At 36.9% G+C, this 15,386-nt stretch overlaps 1 protein-coding gene across 2 annotated transcripts in view; it reads left to right on the top strand.

The window, feature by feature from the left end:
• EFNA5 (ephrin A5) overlaps window positions 1–15,352 on the top strand; it is a 202,840-nt gene extending 187,488 nt beyond the window's left edge. Inside the window, exons 3-5 of one of the 2 annotated variants that reach the window (XM_079331058.1) lie at window positions 5,427–5,492; window positions 5,888–5,968; window positions 11,161–15,352. In XM_079331058.1, coding sequence (XP_079187184.1) covers window positions 5,427–5,492; window positions 5,888–5,968; window positions 11,161–11,282 — 269 coding nt within the window. In that variant the 3' untranslated portion in view covers window positions 11,283–15,352. The remainder of the gene's footprint in view (window positions 1–5,426; window positions 5,493–5,887; window positions 5,969–11,160) is intronic. The other variant, XM_079331059.1, reaches the window with a different exon arrangement.
• Window positions 15,353–15,386: the final 34 nt, after the last annotated feature.

Genomic DNA, 15,386 nt, shown 5'->3' with positions numbered 1-15,386 from the left:
ATAAAACTTTCTAAAGCTCTGTAGCTGACACAGGATATTGGATGTTAAAATACTTCAGGTTGGTGGAGTTAGGATTTGCAGGTTGCATAAGGTTACCCGCGTACCGGATTTGACTAATGGGAGTGCTGTTGTGCCTGAAAGGCCTAGAGGAAAATCACAGCTATAAATATTTTCTCCTGAAGAGATTGTCTGTAAATTACAGGTCTAAGAGGATGCACGGGCTGCGTAAACGTGGGTTTCTGATCAACAGCATCCAGCATCCTGTGTTGCTGCAGGTGCTCTCTTTGTGGTGTCTCTCCAGATGCTTACAGAAGTTATATGTACAACTCTTTTGACTAGGCAGTAAGTGTTAGGTATTTCTTCAAGCTGTATTCATGTGGCATCTCAATTTATGTGGTAAAAAGTTCAGAATTGAACATCTATTGGCTTCCCAGTCTGAAACAATACTTCTGTTCAATAGTTGTGGTTGAGAAGCACTTATCAGTGCCAGGGTTTGTGTAACAGAGGATGCTGGCAGTAGTACATCTGCAATGAACTGAGGTGAGATGTGGCATGATTTCTCAGTTCTTGCCTTCAAGGAGACCCTTTTTGCTGTATTTCCTAGCAGACATCAGAAGAAATCATTCATCACATTTTTCAAAAATGCAATGAGAACATTGCCTTGGCTTCTGTGTTTCACAAACAGTGCCTTATAATCCATTTGGAGAATACTCCAAGTGAACTGGTAATAGAAAATAGTAAGAGACTTGCCATCTGCAGAAGCATGGTGAGGGTGTTGTGTTTCTCCATAGGGAAAGGATGTTTTCTACCAGTGTTCCCCCATTCTAAATAAAGGTGCTGTTGGATCGCCTTAGATAAATGGAGTACTATTTCCAACTGAACCAGTTTTGCTTTCTAATAAGGCCCACAGCGGCTTGTGCCATGAATGTTAAATGTCTTGGTAATGCTAAAGGAAGATTTGAACTGCATTTGTGATTCCTTTTTTTTCCCTCTGTATCTGGACTTGCATTTTAAGGAAAAGTGCAATCCTATAATTAGAAAGTTAAGAATGAGTGAGGAGGCAAGCAGAGGTAATGACTGATTGCACATGAATATCAATAAATAGGATGGTTGAGACACTTTAAATGTGGCATCCTGATAACTTGCTTTTAGGTTAGAAAATTAGCCTCAGGTATTTGCCAGCCAAACTGTTTCCATTCTTAGGAAATAATTACTTCTTTCACATCAATATCAGGTCTTGATAACTAAGTTGCTTTTGAAATTTTAATTTTTTTTTTGTACATTTCCTATTCAATTAGCTTGTTTTGTACACTGATTGGTCCATATCTTGACTTCTTTAATGAGTTTTTGAGATCTGTTGTAGTAAATTGAACTGCATAAGTGTTTTCTGTATATGCTACTTTTTTGTTTTCTATGTGCAGCTTTCTGCAGTCATTGTATAACTCTGCTAATTGCTACCAGGCTGAAGAAGGACCTAACCTGTTATTTATATCTACTATATTAATAATGTACCATGTGTTTTCTAGCTGAGAACTACTTAGGACTGAGATGAGGGAGTTGTATAACTTTTTTTATATTTAAAAATAGCTAGCAAATACAGAAATATTTATGGTTTGGCTCTAGATGAGGAGAGAATAACTTTCATCACTCTCTTTCCTTTCCTTACAGGGTATAAAAATGGTAACCAGAAGCGGTTCAGAGACAAGAAATTTTCCCATTTAATTTGTCTTTATAAGCTGTTTTTGGTTCCAACTTGGACTTAATCCTGTGTGCAGTAGTTCATTGTATGTTTTTTTCCCTAGTTCAACTAATGCAGATGGAATTCTCATCAGAAGAATACAATGCTCATGATTTAAATTTCTTCTCAATTGTGAAATTTTCCTATTTAAAAAAAATAATGAAGAGACCAAACCAGTTATTTTTATAATCACTGAGATGTTTTCAAGTGTCTTGTGGTTTCAGAGGGATTTTAATGTTCACTTTCTTCTCACCCCAAATCTTTGTGTAACTATGAAGTCTAAAACATTTTCTTTAAGAGAGGGACCCAGGAGATTTTCATGAAGTTGCTGGTAAAGGCGAGGTTGGGCAAGGGAAGTGGGAAGTATCATAGGAATTTTAATAACATGTAGGAACTAGCAACACTTCAGAGTTCCTCTTCACTTTTCAATTGTGATTCTTCCTGACACAAACTGAACCAGTCAGATCTTTTCTAGTCTAATATCATTAATGAAAAAAGAAGTGGATTTTTTTTTTCCTTGCTCCTTATAAGGGAGTTTTTTCAAAGGTTTCTTTTTTGTTTTGCAGCAAGGATTCTATTGCCTTTTTTTTTTTTCCTTGGGAATTCTGGTTTTCGAAATGGAAAGTGTTTCTTAGGACAGGTTCCATTAGCATCAGAGGTTTCTCAGTCTCAGGAATGGACTGTATTTTTTACCTAATATCGTCTTTAAAATGGGAAAATATAAAAGTCTTGTAGCAAAGCCTTAGGGTCTAACCTGATTTTGTACAGAAAGGAGAATGAATTTTTTTGTTGTACCACCTAGAAAGGAAATATTTTCTTATACTGTAGCTATTTTCAGTGGAATGCAGCAACAACAGCAATGGTTTACCTGAGAAGCAGCTTTAACAGATCCCATCTGACAAGAAGTGGCTCTCTTTCTTCTTTCCTGGCTCTTTCCAAAGGGTCGTACAACTGGTCTTAAAACAAAAACTGACATTTATGTATGTTTTTTTCTTCTAATATGAAAGGGATAAAGGAAGAGGAGGGAGAGTGGAAGTAAAGGAACGGAAGAAAAAAAAATGATTGCAATAATGCATCTTGGCAAACAGCATTTAATTTCTGAGGCAGGCCAAAGAGGTTGCAATGTATTCCTTCATCACCTTGGTCTTGGTTGTTAAGGAGGATGAAATTACTGGAAAATGATACTTGATTTTTTTGGTGTAGTTATTTTTATTCATTCTGAAGGTGTAAAACACTGATTAAGAGGAATATTTCTGAGTTTACAGCAAACAGTGAAAATATGTGATTTCTCTGGAAAGAAGAAAACCACTATTTCATATTTGTCGCTAAGACTGTGGCAGTTTCTGGAATGACAATTTTAGTGTAACTGTTATGGTTGCAATAGAACAGTTCTTCATAGTTGCAAAAGTGTGTAAAGTCTGGTGGAAAAGATTTCAACAGTCAATGGATTTTTATATTTTTCTTCCCAAGAATATTACAAATCACCAGCTGTTATTTGATCCTACTTGCATGTAAATATTATGTGAACATATAAACTTCAATGTACAATGATTTAATTTTCTATTTTTCCAGAAAGAATATGTTTTATTTACAGATGGGATATTATTAGTTTCTAGCTATCCTAGCTAGTCAGTGGTATTCTAGTTAGTCATTGACTAACAGGAGTATTCTAATAAACAGCAGTTTAAATAAGCAAAACTTTCTTATTTTTAGGGAAAAAAGCAAGAGTATGCAAACATCAAAGCAAAAACTTGGCTTTAAGTAAATGTGTGCCATAACACAGTTCAGAAATAATTTCTGGGCAGAAAATATCTTTCACTGATAAATTTACTGTAAGGATTAAGTTTTGCCTTAGGTTGCTAATGTGATTTTTGCCTCTATCCTAGTAATTTGACAAAGACTATAGGTTTCTCATCTTTTGAGAAATTTACAACTGCCTGTTTAGTCTTGACAAAGTAATTAGTCAGTTGCATATATTCAGTGAAGGCCAGCAAAATGACACCATTTCCTGAAGATAGCCACAGAGGGCAAATAATAAATAGCACACCAGTTACTTAAACGCAATGGAGGGAAAAATTCTGACTTTGTAAGATGCTATAGTCAAAGGTAGCTGTTAACTCTTAGCTGTTTGGCATTGTGTAGGGGGAGCATCATTCTTACATGCTTTCATGTTTTGACTAAAAGAGGGGAACAATTTTGCAAGGACTTTGATGATGCAGAATCACAGCATGAGCTGTATTACGTTCTTTATGTTGCTCCTTTTTTATGTTTGTACAGAATTTGCTAGTTCTTGGTAAATTCTAGGAAAAATCTGATGCCTTCCCCTTAAGCACATCATCAGAGATTTAGGAAATTTATTTCAAATTAGTTAAGGAGTTGTTCAGGTGTGAGCTTGGCATGAAGACAAAGAGTTCATATGTCTATGTATAAATTGTTTTATTTGTCTGTCACACACAAGGACAGAATTTATAAAAGTGGAAGAAATAAGGTAAGCAGAGGAAAGTAGCATCTTGTCAGCCCAATCATCTTTTCCAGTAGTGGCCATTTAATGAAAAATGCAGCTCTTTCTGCCCCAATACAGAGATTTTGAATGCAATGAAAGAAAAGCTACCCTTCAGTGCTTCAGGTAACATTTTTAGAGATAGTTCTTGAGGAATTTTCAAGAAAAAAAAGTTAATGGTCTTTCACAAGTGAAAATCTTCATTCCCAAGTCAAGTTGCTTTGTTTTGTAATTGAAATATGTGCCAATGTACAATATCAGAATTGCAGATATTGAGGAATTTTACCAACGTGTAAATATTGGCAGACAGTGCTTAAGGGACACCTTGGTGGTGAGAGGCAGGCATATTTCCATATTATATTGTAAGCAAGAAGGGTTAGGGAAAATTTTCACAACAGCACTTTTTCCTGTGAAATAAGTAGGTACTGCCACGGTCTTTGTGGGTGACCTTTGCATTAGGACTAGACATATTTCTACTTATTTTTTTTCCTCCTAATATAGTAAGTATTCTTAAAAATTGAATACTTTAAATTGGAAATTATGAGGTAGGATAGAAAGAAAGAATAAGCTAATTTTGGTTTGTTAGCTGTATAATATGGAGTATCATGCTTTGACTGTAGTGAGTTAAATATTTTCTCAACAAAGACAGATGCATATGGAGACTGAGTTGGCTGTAAAATTTAATGGTGTGTATTTCTACTTTGCTGGAAGTATATAGATAGTTTCGTTTCTACCATTGTCATCTTTCATGTGATTTTCCTTTTTCATCCCTTTTTGGTTTGTTGAAGCCTATGGTCTGATGTTTCAAGGTCAGCTTTTCTCTGAGTATTCTATATTCTGAAGTATTTTTTCAGTGTGGACACATACATTATAGCAGAAACCATATTAAACAAGTATTCAAGAAACAGGTGTGGAAAGGTGAAAGGAGGTGATGAAACATTGAAAGTAATGTGTGCTTCACTCTTTCCATAAAATAATAAAGAAATTAATTTGAGTAAAACCTGCAGTTATTATATGCTCTTGAATAATCTAACCAATTTGTTCACTTAAAGTGCTTATGTTTGTTCAGGGATAGAAGTGTGTCCAGACCTTCAGATGAAGGGAAGAGAAAGAATATTTCTTTTCAGGTATTTTGGGTTTTCATTCTCTTATTCTTCTCCTAATTTTTCCTTTTTCTTGATTTTACAGCTTCTGCTATCCCAGATAATGGAAGGAGATCCTGTCTAAAGCTCAAGGTGTTTGTGCGACCAGCAAGTAAGTTCTTCAGATTAAGTTCTTGAGGGTGGCTTTCTAGTGCCTGCATTACTGTGTGGTCTAGAAAAAACAAGTTTAAATTTTTTTTAACTGTTAAATCCTGTATCTGTTCTGTACATACAACACTGTTTGTGTTATTATTTTCACTGTGTTTTCTTATTCTTTTTCAAAGATTCATAAATCTTTGTTTGAATTGCAGTTGCTAACTTGTTTCTTGAACTTTGTACAAATGGAAGACTTATACTGGCATTTGGACAAGTGCCACAGACTTAAAATATGCATATGCTTAATTATGTATAGTAAATAGAGAGAAAAAAAGAGAGGAAAAAAGGAAAGTGGGGAGTATAAGGGTGTTTCACTAACGTATTTGGCTGTTATCTCTATTTTTGTTATAGACAGCTGTATGAAAACTATAGGTGTTCATGATCGTGTTTTCGATGTTAACGACAAAGTAGAAAATTCATTAGAACCAGCAGGTTAGTATGCTTAGAGAATCTCTTTTAACAAATGCGTGTATCCCTCTGGTGCTTCAGTACTTTTTTCCCTCTTCTCTCTGCATGCTTTGCATGGTAAAACTGCCCTGCTTTTTGCACATCTCTAGCAGTGCTAATACAGCTTATGGTATATTTCTTGTATTTGTGTTTAATGCAGGAAAGTAAAAATGTTGCTTTATTTATTTTCTTGGGGTGACATGTTTTAGTGAAATTTGGTGTGTGCCAGAGCAAAATTTCCATCAGTAACCTGGAGCCACTGGTTCACCCAAGCCAAACACTTAGCATATTGGCAACATGCTCTATTTACTAATTGGACACAAAGTTTTAGAAATAAAGCCAATGGGCACACTTCATTTGTGTTATGTGGTTTCAAAAGACTTTCAGAAAAACAGAACCACTGCTTCTTGAATGCCAGCACAGGATATAGGTATGCAACTAACTGATTTTTTGTTTAAAAAGAAATTAGTCCTTTAGAATTATATATAGTTGTGTGTCTATTTGGTTAGGCAAAGTATAATCTTACATATGTGCGCGCACATACACTCACACACACTGATATATAGACAAATATATAAATAAAAATTTATCTCCTGCTTTTATTGAAGCAAACTGAATTCTTGGGGAGCTTTTCTTGCAACACACTGCTTTAGGAATAAGGATGCTCCTCATTTGCCCTGGGCAAAGTTACCTCAGCCTCCACCATCAGTTAAGCTAACATGTCTCCGTGTGGAAAGTGCATTTGTACTGTATGTGTGGCTGAAGCTTGTGACAGATAGAAGTGTACATAATTCTAGGGGTATGAATAACCTGAATGACTTAAAAGTAGTTAAAATTAGGTAGGTGTGTAGAACAAGTATTTGCAATCGTGGTAGACCTGTTCGTTTTATATATACCTACACACTGCTCACATGTTGCGTTAAAGCCTCAATAATTACAATAAACAATCAAATACACAATCACATCAGAAAATATTGCACATATATAATTTAGTATATACCCTAAAGAATAGATCACTGAGATTTTTTTTCCTCTTTTGCTATTTGAATATGAAGTATCATTCTCTTTGCATATAAAACAACATATTAATTTTGTATATTTTTATATTTGTATATTTTTTCTCTTTTTATATGCAGATCCTTCAATTAAATTTTTTAGTTATACATAAGTATAATAAGACTTTTACTATTTAGCTGATTAAATGATTTACCTACAGTTAAATAGTAGAATTTATTATTTTTCTTTAAAATAATTTTCAGATCTGTCCTAAAAATTTGGAGTTTTGCAAATCAAAGATGTTCTCTAAGTAAATCTAAATACAAGGATAGTGCATTTACAGTGGCTATATTTATACATTTATTAGCAGCATTCTTCTACAGAAGACACCAGGATGTTCTTTCACTGTCTCTACCTATGAATTTAAAAGTCACTGCACTTTTTTACATTTTGTGACTTGGTGATTATGGTCTAATTAATGTATCTGATACTGCTTGCAAAACAGATCATCTGATTGATACATGCCTGATTTTAGCAAACTTGCTAAATTTTTGTTTCAGCAGTGCTTCTCACTTCCTACTGATTGGCTATAACTAGCTAACATCATCACAAAAGCACATCATTAGAAAGCAGCAGGCAAACCAGGCAAGCAAAATCAAACAAAGAGCATCCTGCAGTCAAAGATGAAATACTGTGTCTGTTACCAGAGGGAAATAATAACATTAATGAGAAGTTCTGGTACCACAAAATTCCCACTACTGATATCAGTGTATATTTGTATTATTAATAGGGCCAGTCACCATTAGATAATCAGTCACTCTGAGACGTGCCAACTGCTGTCACATTTCTCTGTTGTTGGCCTGTTAGGGTTGCTGCTGCCTTGGTGGATCTCATTGCATGTGTTCTGTGTCATGTACTAATTTACATTTCTCTGACGAGCATCTTCTGCTGCTGTGCTCTCCCGTAGCCTGCCATAGCCTTCTTCCACAGTAGACAGAAGAACTGGAAGGCAGGAGGGTCATGTTCAGCAGATTACTCACTGTCATCTTTCTTGTAAAAATCACTGTTTATCACTTTTAATTTCACTGGTCTTATTAAGATATTTGTAGGAATTTACAGTGATTACACTTTCACTAGTGGTGGAAATAATTGGCTCTATTCCTATTCCTCCCCCTCTCTTTCTCCTTAATAATAATAATAATAAAAAAAAAAATCCTTAAACAAAGAGTGCAGCTGTGCATATCTGGAATTTATACCTGAAGTATGTGGTGTAAGGCTGTATGATCTGAAAATTTCATGGCTGTCAAAATAATTTTTTCTGTGTTGCGGGTATTTCCAGTGTTTAGTAGTGACTTTCTGGATTCTACTCAGGAATCTTTTCCTCTTCATCAATTGCCTTCAGTGTTTCAAATGAGGCAAACCCTTTTCCCCAAGCCTTACAGGCTTTGCAGTTATGACTCTGGACCTCCAAGGAAAATCATATTTGTAATGTGATTTTCATGACTGCAGATTAATCGTGCTCTAATATATGAGTGCAGAAACCTTGCAACAGCACTGAGAGAAAACCCAGATGATTTCTTAAAAGAGATGCCTTAATGTTACATGGAAATTAATTCTTCTGTGAAGAATGGCTTTATAAAAATGGCATAATAGAGGCATCTCTGTGTTTTTCATTTAAGAGAAGTAATCTTTTTAGCTTAATGCTCTTTCACTGAGTTTTTTCAGCAATAGCCACTCTTCCAGTTGTGGAAGTCTCTGCTAGTCAGAGAGAATGAGGATTTATTACTGCTATTCACCAGTTCTGCCCTATTGTGTTTTAGTGCTGACTCACTGATGTAATTAGGCCAAAATTATTGACATTTAGTGTTGCAAATTCAGACTTATTTGCCATTCTAGAGGCAGAAGGTAATACATGTCATTCCATATCATTCTCCTCTGTAGTTTTAGTTCATTAGCAGTAAGTAAATTTTTCTAAATTGGGAAGAGCTAACTTTAAATATATGAGAGGAGGTAGGACTGAAACACAGGGGTATTTTTTCCCTGTAACATTTTTAAATACGTTTTGAGTGAATTTTGTGAAGCATTGTATTTTATTGCAGTGTCACCATAGTACAAGATTGTAACTCAGAAGTGAAATGTGAAACAGCTTTTGGTGTTGATGATCACTGAAAGTAGTATTTTGAGAAGCCATCACTCACTGATATTTTTAGATTCCTTCGGAATAATTCTGGAGGAAAAATACTAGGGCCCAATATGCCTAGGAGGGTCTCCTTGCCATACATGGTGTGGAGCTGCAACTTAAGCCATTCCAGCCAGACTTTCTCACTGATGTCACAGAATCATAGAGTGGTAAGATTGGAAAGGGACCACTGAAGGTCATTGAATCCAACCTCTGTACACAAGCAGGTGCCCTAGAGCAAGGTTTATGTCCAGATGTCTTTTGACTGTCTCTAGTAAGGGAGACTCCACACCCCCTTTTATGCTATTCCAGTGCACAGTCACCCACACAGTGAAGAAGTTCCTCCTCTTCAGGTGTAACTTCCTGTGCATCAGTTTCTGCCCTTTGCCTCTTATGCTATTTCTTGTCACCACCAAGAAGAGTTGTCTCTTTCTTAAGAACATGAACATATTTACAGCTAATCAGTGCTTGCTTTTCATATTTCTGCCTTGAGCAGCACTGAAACTTGTTGATAAGCCTTATATGATTATAGCATCAATTAGTGCTGGAGAAAGTACATGTAATAAATTGCTAATTCAGTTTACTGTGCATCTTGCAGTGTAACTGAGCTGGGGCTGAAGAGCCTATTAACCTAAATTATGCTAAGTGCTCTCCTTGATTTTGTGCTAGGTGTCAAGGGTATGAAAGGGAGGGAGCTTGCTTGTAGCTAAAGCCAAGTATTGTGAAAGGCTTCGTGACAAAGCAGCATGGTGATCCCAGTGTCCTGACTCCTGCTTCCCTTAGTGCCTCTAGCTGGAACTGCTCACATCTCACCCAATGTAATCCTGGCAGTGCAATTTTTTGAGATGAGAGCTATGAGTCAGAAGAAACATAGACATATTGATATCTCTTATGAAATAGGGAGTTTATTGCATTAAATAGGTGAGATACTATTAATTTTGCTGGAAACTTTGGTGTTCTGAAATAAACTAACAGATACATTTTGAGGCCACTTCACACTTCTTAAAAAGGTTCAGCTTTTTAGTTTCATTTAGCAATGAAAAGAGCTGATCTTTTTATGGCAAGCCTCAGACTGATTGCTTTTTGAATAGCTAAATTAGATAGCTTTAGGTATGGAGGGCCTTGCAAAGAAAAATAGGGCTGCTATAACAATATCAAAGTTGATTTTGACTTTACCTACCTTTTCTATTTTACAAGCTGTGGCTTTTAGGCTGATCTTAAGTTTACAAAAACTAAACAGAGCTTTACTATGTATAGCATTTGCTACCTTGTTTTCTTCTGCCACTAATGCATAAGCATGTTTTCCTAACTCAGCTGGTTCTTTTTTTCATTAGTCCTAGAAGCATATATGTAAATCTCTATTTTATGTACCATAAAAGGTAGTGAGACTTTCCAGATTGAGTATACATGCTATAAAATTGGTGACTGTCATGTGTTAGTCTTTAAATTTTTGTTTCAAGAAAGAAGGAATGATCTTACATCTCCTGCTCATCCCCAGATGCAACATACTGCAGTTGAAATTTTGTGCATGGAAGGGGTGTTTATACTTAGGTTTACAGGCTGTCATTTCCAATTCAGGAGCCAAAATCTCTAAGTGAATTAGGGAACTATCTGCAAAATTAATTCTGAACATGTACAACACTTTCAAGACTCAGGTGTTTTTATTTAGCTGCCTCCCAACTGATGTTGCTGTCTAATGAGACATCCAAAGCTAGAGCCACAGTGTTTTGCTGAAGAGGAATCTTTCATTCCTCAACCTGCGGAAATCAGACTTAGTTTCTGCTCCTCTGGTCTTCAGTGGGAGTTTTGCCAGTAAGAAATGCAGGACTTGGCCCCAAATTGGTTACATAACGAGGTATTACACGCTTGTGAAAGTCAATGACAGCACAAGTTCATTGGCCTATTTCATAAAGGCACTGAAATCTACTTACAGTTGTCGGCTCAGTGAGAGTTTATTAAGGATGCAAAATCTCATTGGAATGTATGCTTTCTGTTTGAACAGATGATACTGTACATGAGTCAGCCGAGCCATCCCGTGGTGAGAACGCGGCACAGACACCAAGGATACCCAGCCGGCTTTTGGCAACTCTATTGTTCCTCCTGGCAATGCTTTTGATATTATAGCACAGTGTGCTCCGGCAACCTGTCACAGAAAATACCAGGGTCTTGGAACATCAAAGATCCACCTAACTGCTCATCCCAGGAAAGGGACTTTATTGTTTTTGCAGATGTCAAATTGTTATTTTTCCCTTTTCTTCTCCCTTTTAGCCTGAACTCAGCAAAAATTTGAAGGGGATAACTAGCTTCAGCACCCACCCCTACCTACCCTCCGACTTTCTTAACCCCTCCATATAAATAAAAGGACTCCAAATGAAAATGCCAAACTATAATAGTGACACTAGTGATTCTTATTTTCCTCTGCATTCTCCTTTAAGAAGTCACCTCTGTTAGCTCACTGTGTCATCCGTATGTGGACAAGAAAGTGTAGTGGCAGATGCAGTCAGTGAGGGATAAGGAAAGTGAGTGGAAACCTGGGAGAGTCTTTCTCTGTGATAGACTATTTATGCCTTCTCGTTCAGCACTGTAAGATGATCATGCAAGGCATTGTGTCACCATGTCAGGACTGGAGGGGAGATATTAAGAATAGACATAACACCATTTCCTCCAGAAGTTTCTAAATTGACAGGCTTCTGAAATGGGAAGATGATGTTTCTTATAGGACTGTCTTGAAACCTCTTTGACAGTGAAATTTTTTGCTCTCAAGTAGAAATGCTGTCTTTGGTGAGAGAAAAAAGTTAGTATTTAGGAATGTTAGCACACAGCAGGCAAGGTCAGACTTAGGAAACTTCACTGGGGGTGTGAGTGCCTCTGTTATTTCGTTTTAAGGGGATAATGCACACCGGCTTATTTTATTTTAAAACAAATCACCGTGGTGCTAAAATTTTTTTCTTGAAATGCAGAGGCACTTTTGAGAATAAAGTGACCTTCCCCAGCACTCACTTAGTAGCTGATAGCCTTTGATGCTGCTCTGGGTGTTAATACATGCTAAAAGAGGACATCGGTGGCCAGAGGAAACATGTTTGGACACAGGATCTCCAGTGTTCTCTTGATTTGTCTCTCCTGTAAGTTCCTCAATCATGGGAATAAATCACCTGTAGAAGAAGCCAGTGCAGTCTAATAGCATTGTTTGGTGGGGGTAAAGAAAAGAAGTGTGGAATATGAATTCAATGTTGATTTTTTATCTTTTCCCCTCCCAGCACAGTTTGAAGAGTAGAGGAAACGTGTTTATCAGCTGGAGATAAACTAGATGGGCTCCCAAAGACTTAACAAAATATTTTTTTAAAAATCCACTAGAATAGAAAATACATTATTTAGATATACTTTATGCTGAGAGTGAGTATATATGCTTGTCCTATTTAAACATGTGAGAGAAGCAGTAACCCTTGATGCAATTAGGAAATGGGACTGTCTTGTTTGATGGAATTAGGAGTGACCCTGTTTAAGGAATCTGAGCCTTGGCTAATAAAACTTTAAAAAGTAATTTGCCAGGAAGTGCAAGCCTTGGGGTATTTTTTGACTAGGATATTTTTTACTGTGAAATTTGGACTGCTAAGCATCATCAATGAAATTTCAGACCCAGACTGAAACAGAGCTTTTCTGACAAAAACTGCAGTAATTAAGTTAAATGTGAAACAAAAGATGGAGCATATTCAAGCAAAACAAAATTTTTCTGTATTAACTATGAAGAAAAATTCTGCTGTAACAAAATTGAGTGCTGCCATTAGTGGACACCAGTTCATAGGCTTTTTCTTTTTAAATGAAGAAGGCCCTTCTCAACGGGAGGGAAAGGGGAAAATAAATTTGCTATGTAAAGGGAGGTTTTATGAATGCTGAGCTATGACCTGGGCTTGCCTGATATCATACATGGTCATGAAGACAGGGCCTGTACTTACAGGAGGAATGCAGGAAATTTGCTCTAGTGTGAAGTGCATGGGATAAAGATTCATAGTCCAAACAGTGAGGAAGTCCTCATCCCATTACAGGCTGTCTGGTACTTTGCTCTCTTTAAGGTGTATATAATTGATACACACATTAATAGTTTCTGTAGGTGGGAATTAAAAAGCTTTGGATGAGGTGAGCTTAATCAGAATCATTTTATCAAATGGATTATTAACCAGAGTACAGATAATATTGCATGATGTGTAACTGTATTAAAATGATTTATACTAGTTGCACGCAGTCACACAAGTAGTGCAAATTTGATGTAGGAATGGTGACTTCATTTGTCATCCTTTGTCTCCAGATGACGTTGAGGATATGTATTTACCCACAGCAAAGGATTGTCACTAGCGTTACTCCTGATGGAGCTCACCCCTTCACAGTGTCCCAGAGCCTTGCTGCATGGGTGAGGCACAGCACAAGCCAAGATCCCAGATCCTGGGGGAATCTTCCCAGCCTGGCTGGAGCAGCGTTCCAGGCACTGGCACTTCCATACTTGATGGCATTAGGCAACCCCGGTCATACTATGTACGTGAATGTTGGTGGGTTTTGTGTTGTGTTGCAAACCTCTGGATGCTTTAAATGCAGATGTTGCTGAAAATTAAGGAGTTTGCTGCTCCCTTGCCTTCATCTGCCCCTGCTCAAGTCTGAGGTACTGATTCTCCCCAGCCTAGGTGGGTTGCTTACACCCATGACCTGCACTCCTGGCTGCCAAGGGCACTGCAATGTGAAGCAGGCAAAATAGGGATCAGTCAGTTTAGTGGATACTGTGTATCCTTCGATAGACAAGGTAACATTTCGTGTTAGTTTAGAATATTGTTTTGTACTGTACTTACCTGGATGACGAAGGAAAGACAAGTAAAACTTAAAGCTATGTTCTTTAAATTCTGTATTATTAGCAACCTCTGTTGTATATAGTGTTTGATAATAAAGTATTAATTTGATTCTTATGTCTTTTGTAAGTGAGAACAATAGACTTTCAGGATATTAAAATCACGTGTTGATTACAAGACAGAGCTTTGAAGCATCAAGTGTGATCATGGCTGAGAACTGAGAGACAAGTGGCCATGACACTGCAGCATACAGGACTCATCTTTGAAAATTGTTCATCTGTTGCAAGACTTCACAATGTCAAGACCTGGAACAACATGACTTTTGATGATCAGTGTTTTGTCCTCGGTGTTTAAAGGTCTTCTGTTGGAGCCCAATGGTTTCTGCGTTAGTTTTGTTTTTTTGTATCATGTTTGTTTCTAAAAAGGCTTTGGGGATATAACAACTTTTCTGTTAGTTTGTTTGTTTGTTTGTTTCTTTTTAATTTGTTTTTTTATTTTCCTCTTTTTTCTGGATTTGTTCCCATGAATAGTTTTTTTCCAGAAGGGATCTTGCCAGTGTCGTGTGTGATATATGTATGTACTTGGTTCCAAAAGAACTAGAAACAAATTTGGGAAGTACTGAGAGTAGTTGAGTAGATTGTTTCCTTTCCTCTATAATTGTGGAAGGAAAATGGTTGTATTTGTACCTGTTGATTCCCACCCCTACCCCTCAAAACTGAACTTAATCCATTGCCTTAGGAGTGCAATGGTTCAGTCACTTTCAGAGGTTTAGAGTGTTAACTCTCCCTCTCTTTTCATTACACTTGGATTTTGTAATCACCAGTTTTAATGTACAACCCTCCACACTTCTCTGCCCTCTTCCTGCCCTGCCTCCTCTCCCACCCTCCTCCTTCTTTCATTTGGAGCTGTGAATGGGCAGATCTGTTTCTGGTCTGGCATCACGAGTTTTTCCCATGCATTCGCCCTTGAGCTTCTCAGATGTGAGACAAATCTCCCTACAATAGGCTTGCTGCCATTGTCTGTACAGTTTAATAGATGCTGGCATGTTGGAGGTTACCCATGAGTCTGCGAAATCCGCTTACCATGCTTACTCTTGACACCCCATTGAAGACACTCATTGTGTATGCATCTGGGTATGAAAGTTCAGCTCAGTGTGGTCCTGTGCTTGTACTGCCCTGCTTTGCAGTTTCTTTGCACTTATTCATTGAGTGCTGTTTTTGAAATGCTTACATTATATAAACTTAAAAGAAAATGTTAGGAAAAAAAACCACCCAAACTCCCTGCCCCATAAGATCTGTATTTGTATATACACGTGTCCGTACAATTATACTTAAATAAAATTAAAGATTTTCATCATTTTAATTGGTTTGTTTAGACTACATTTTGGTTTAATTAA

This window comes from Erithacus rubecula (assembly GCF_903797595.1).
Source record: "Erithacus rubecula genome assembly, contig: SUPER_Z_unloc_2, whole genome shotgun sequence".
Taxonomy (NCBI): domain Eukaryota; kingdom Metazoa; phylum Chordata; class Aves; order Passeriformes; family Muscicapidae; genus Erithacus; species Erithacus rubecula.
This window is presented reverse-complemented; position numbering and strand designations above follow the sequence as displayed.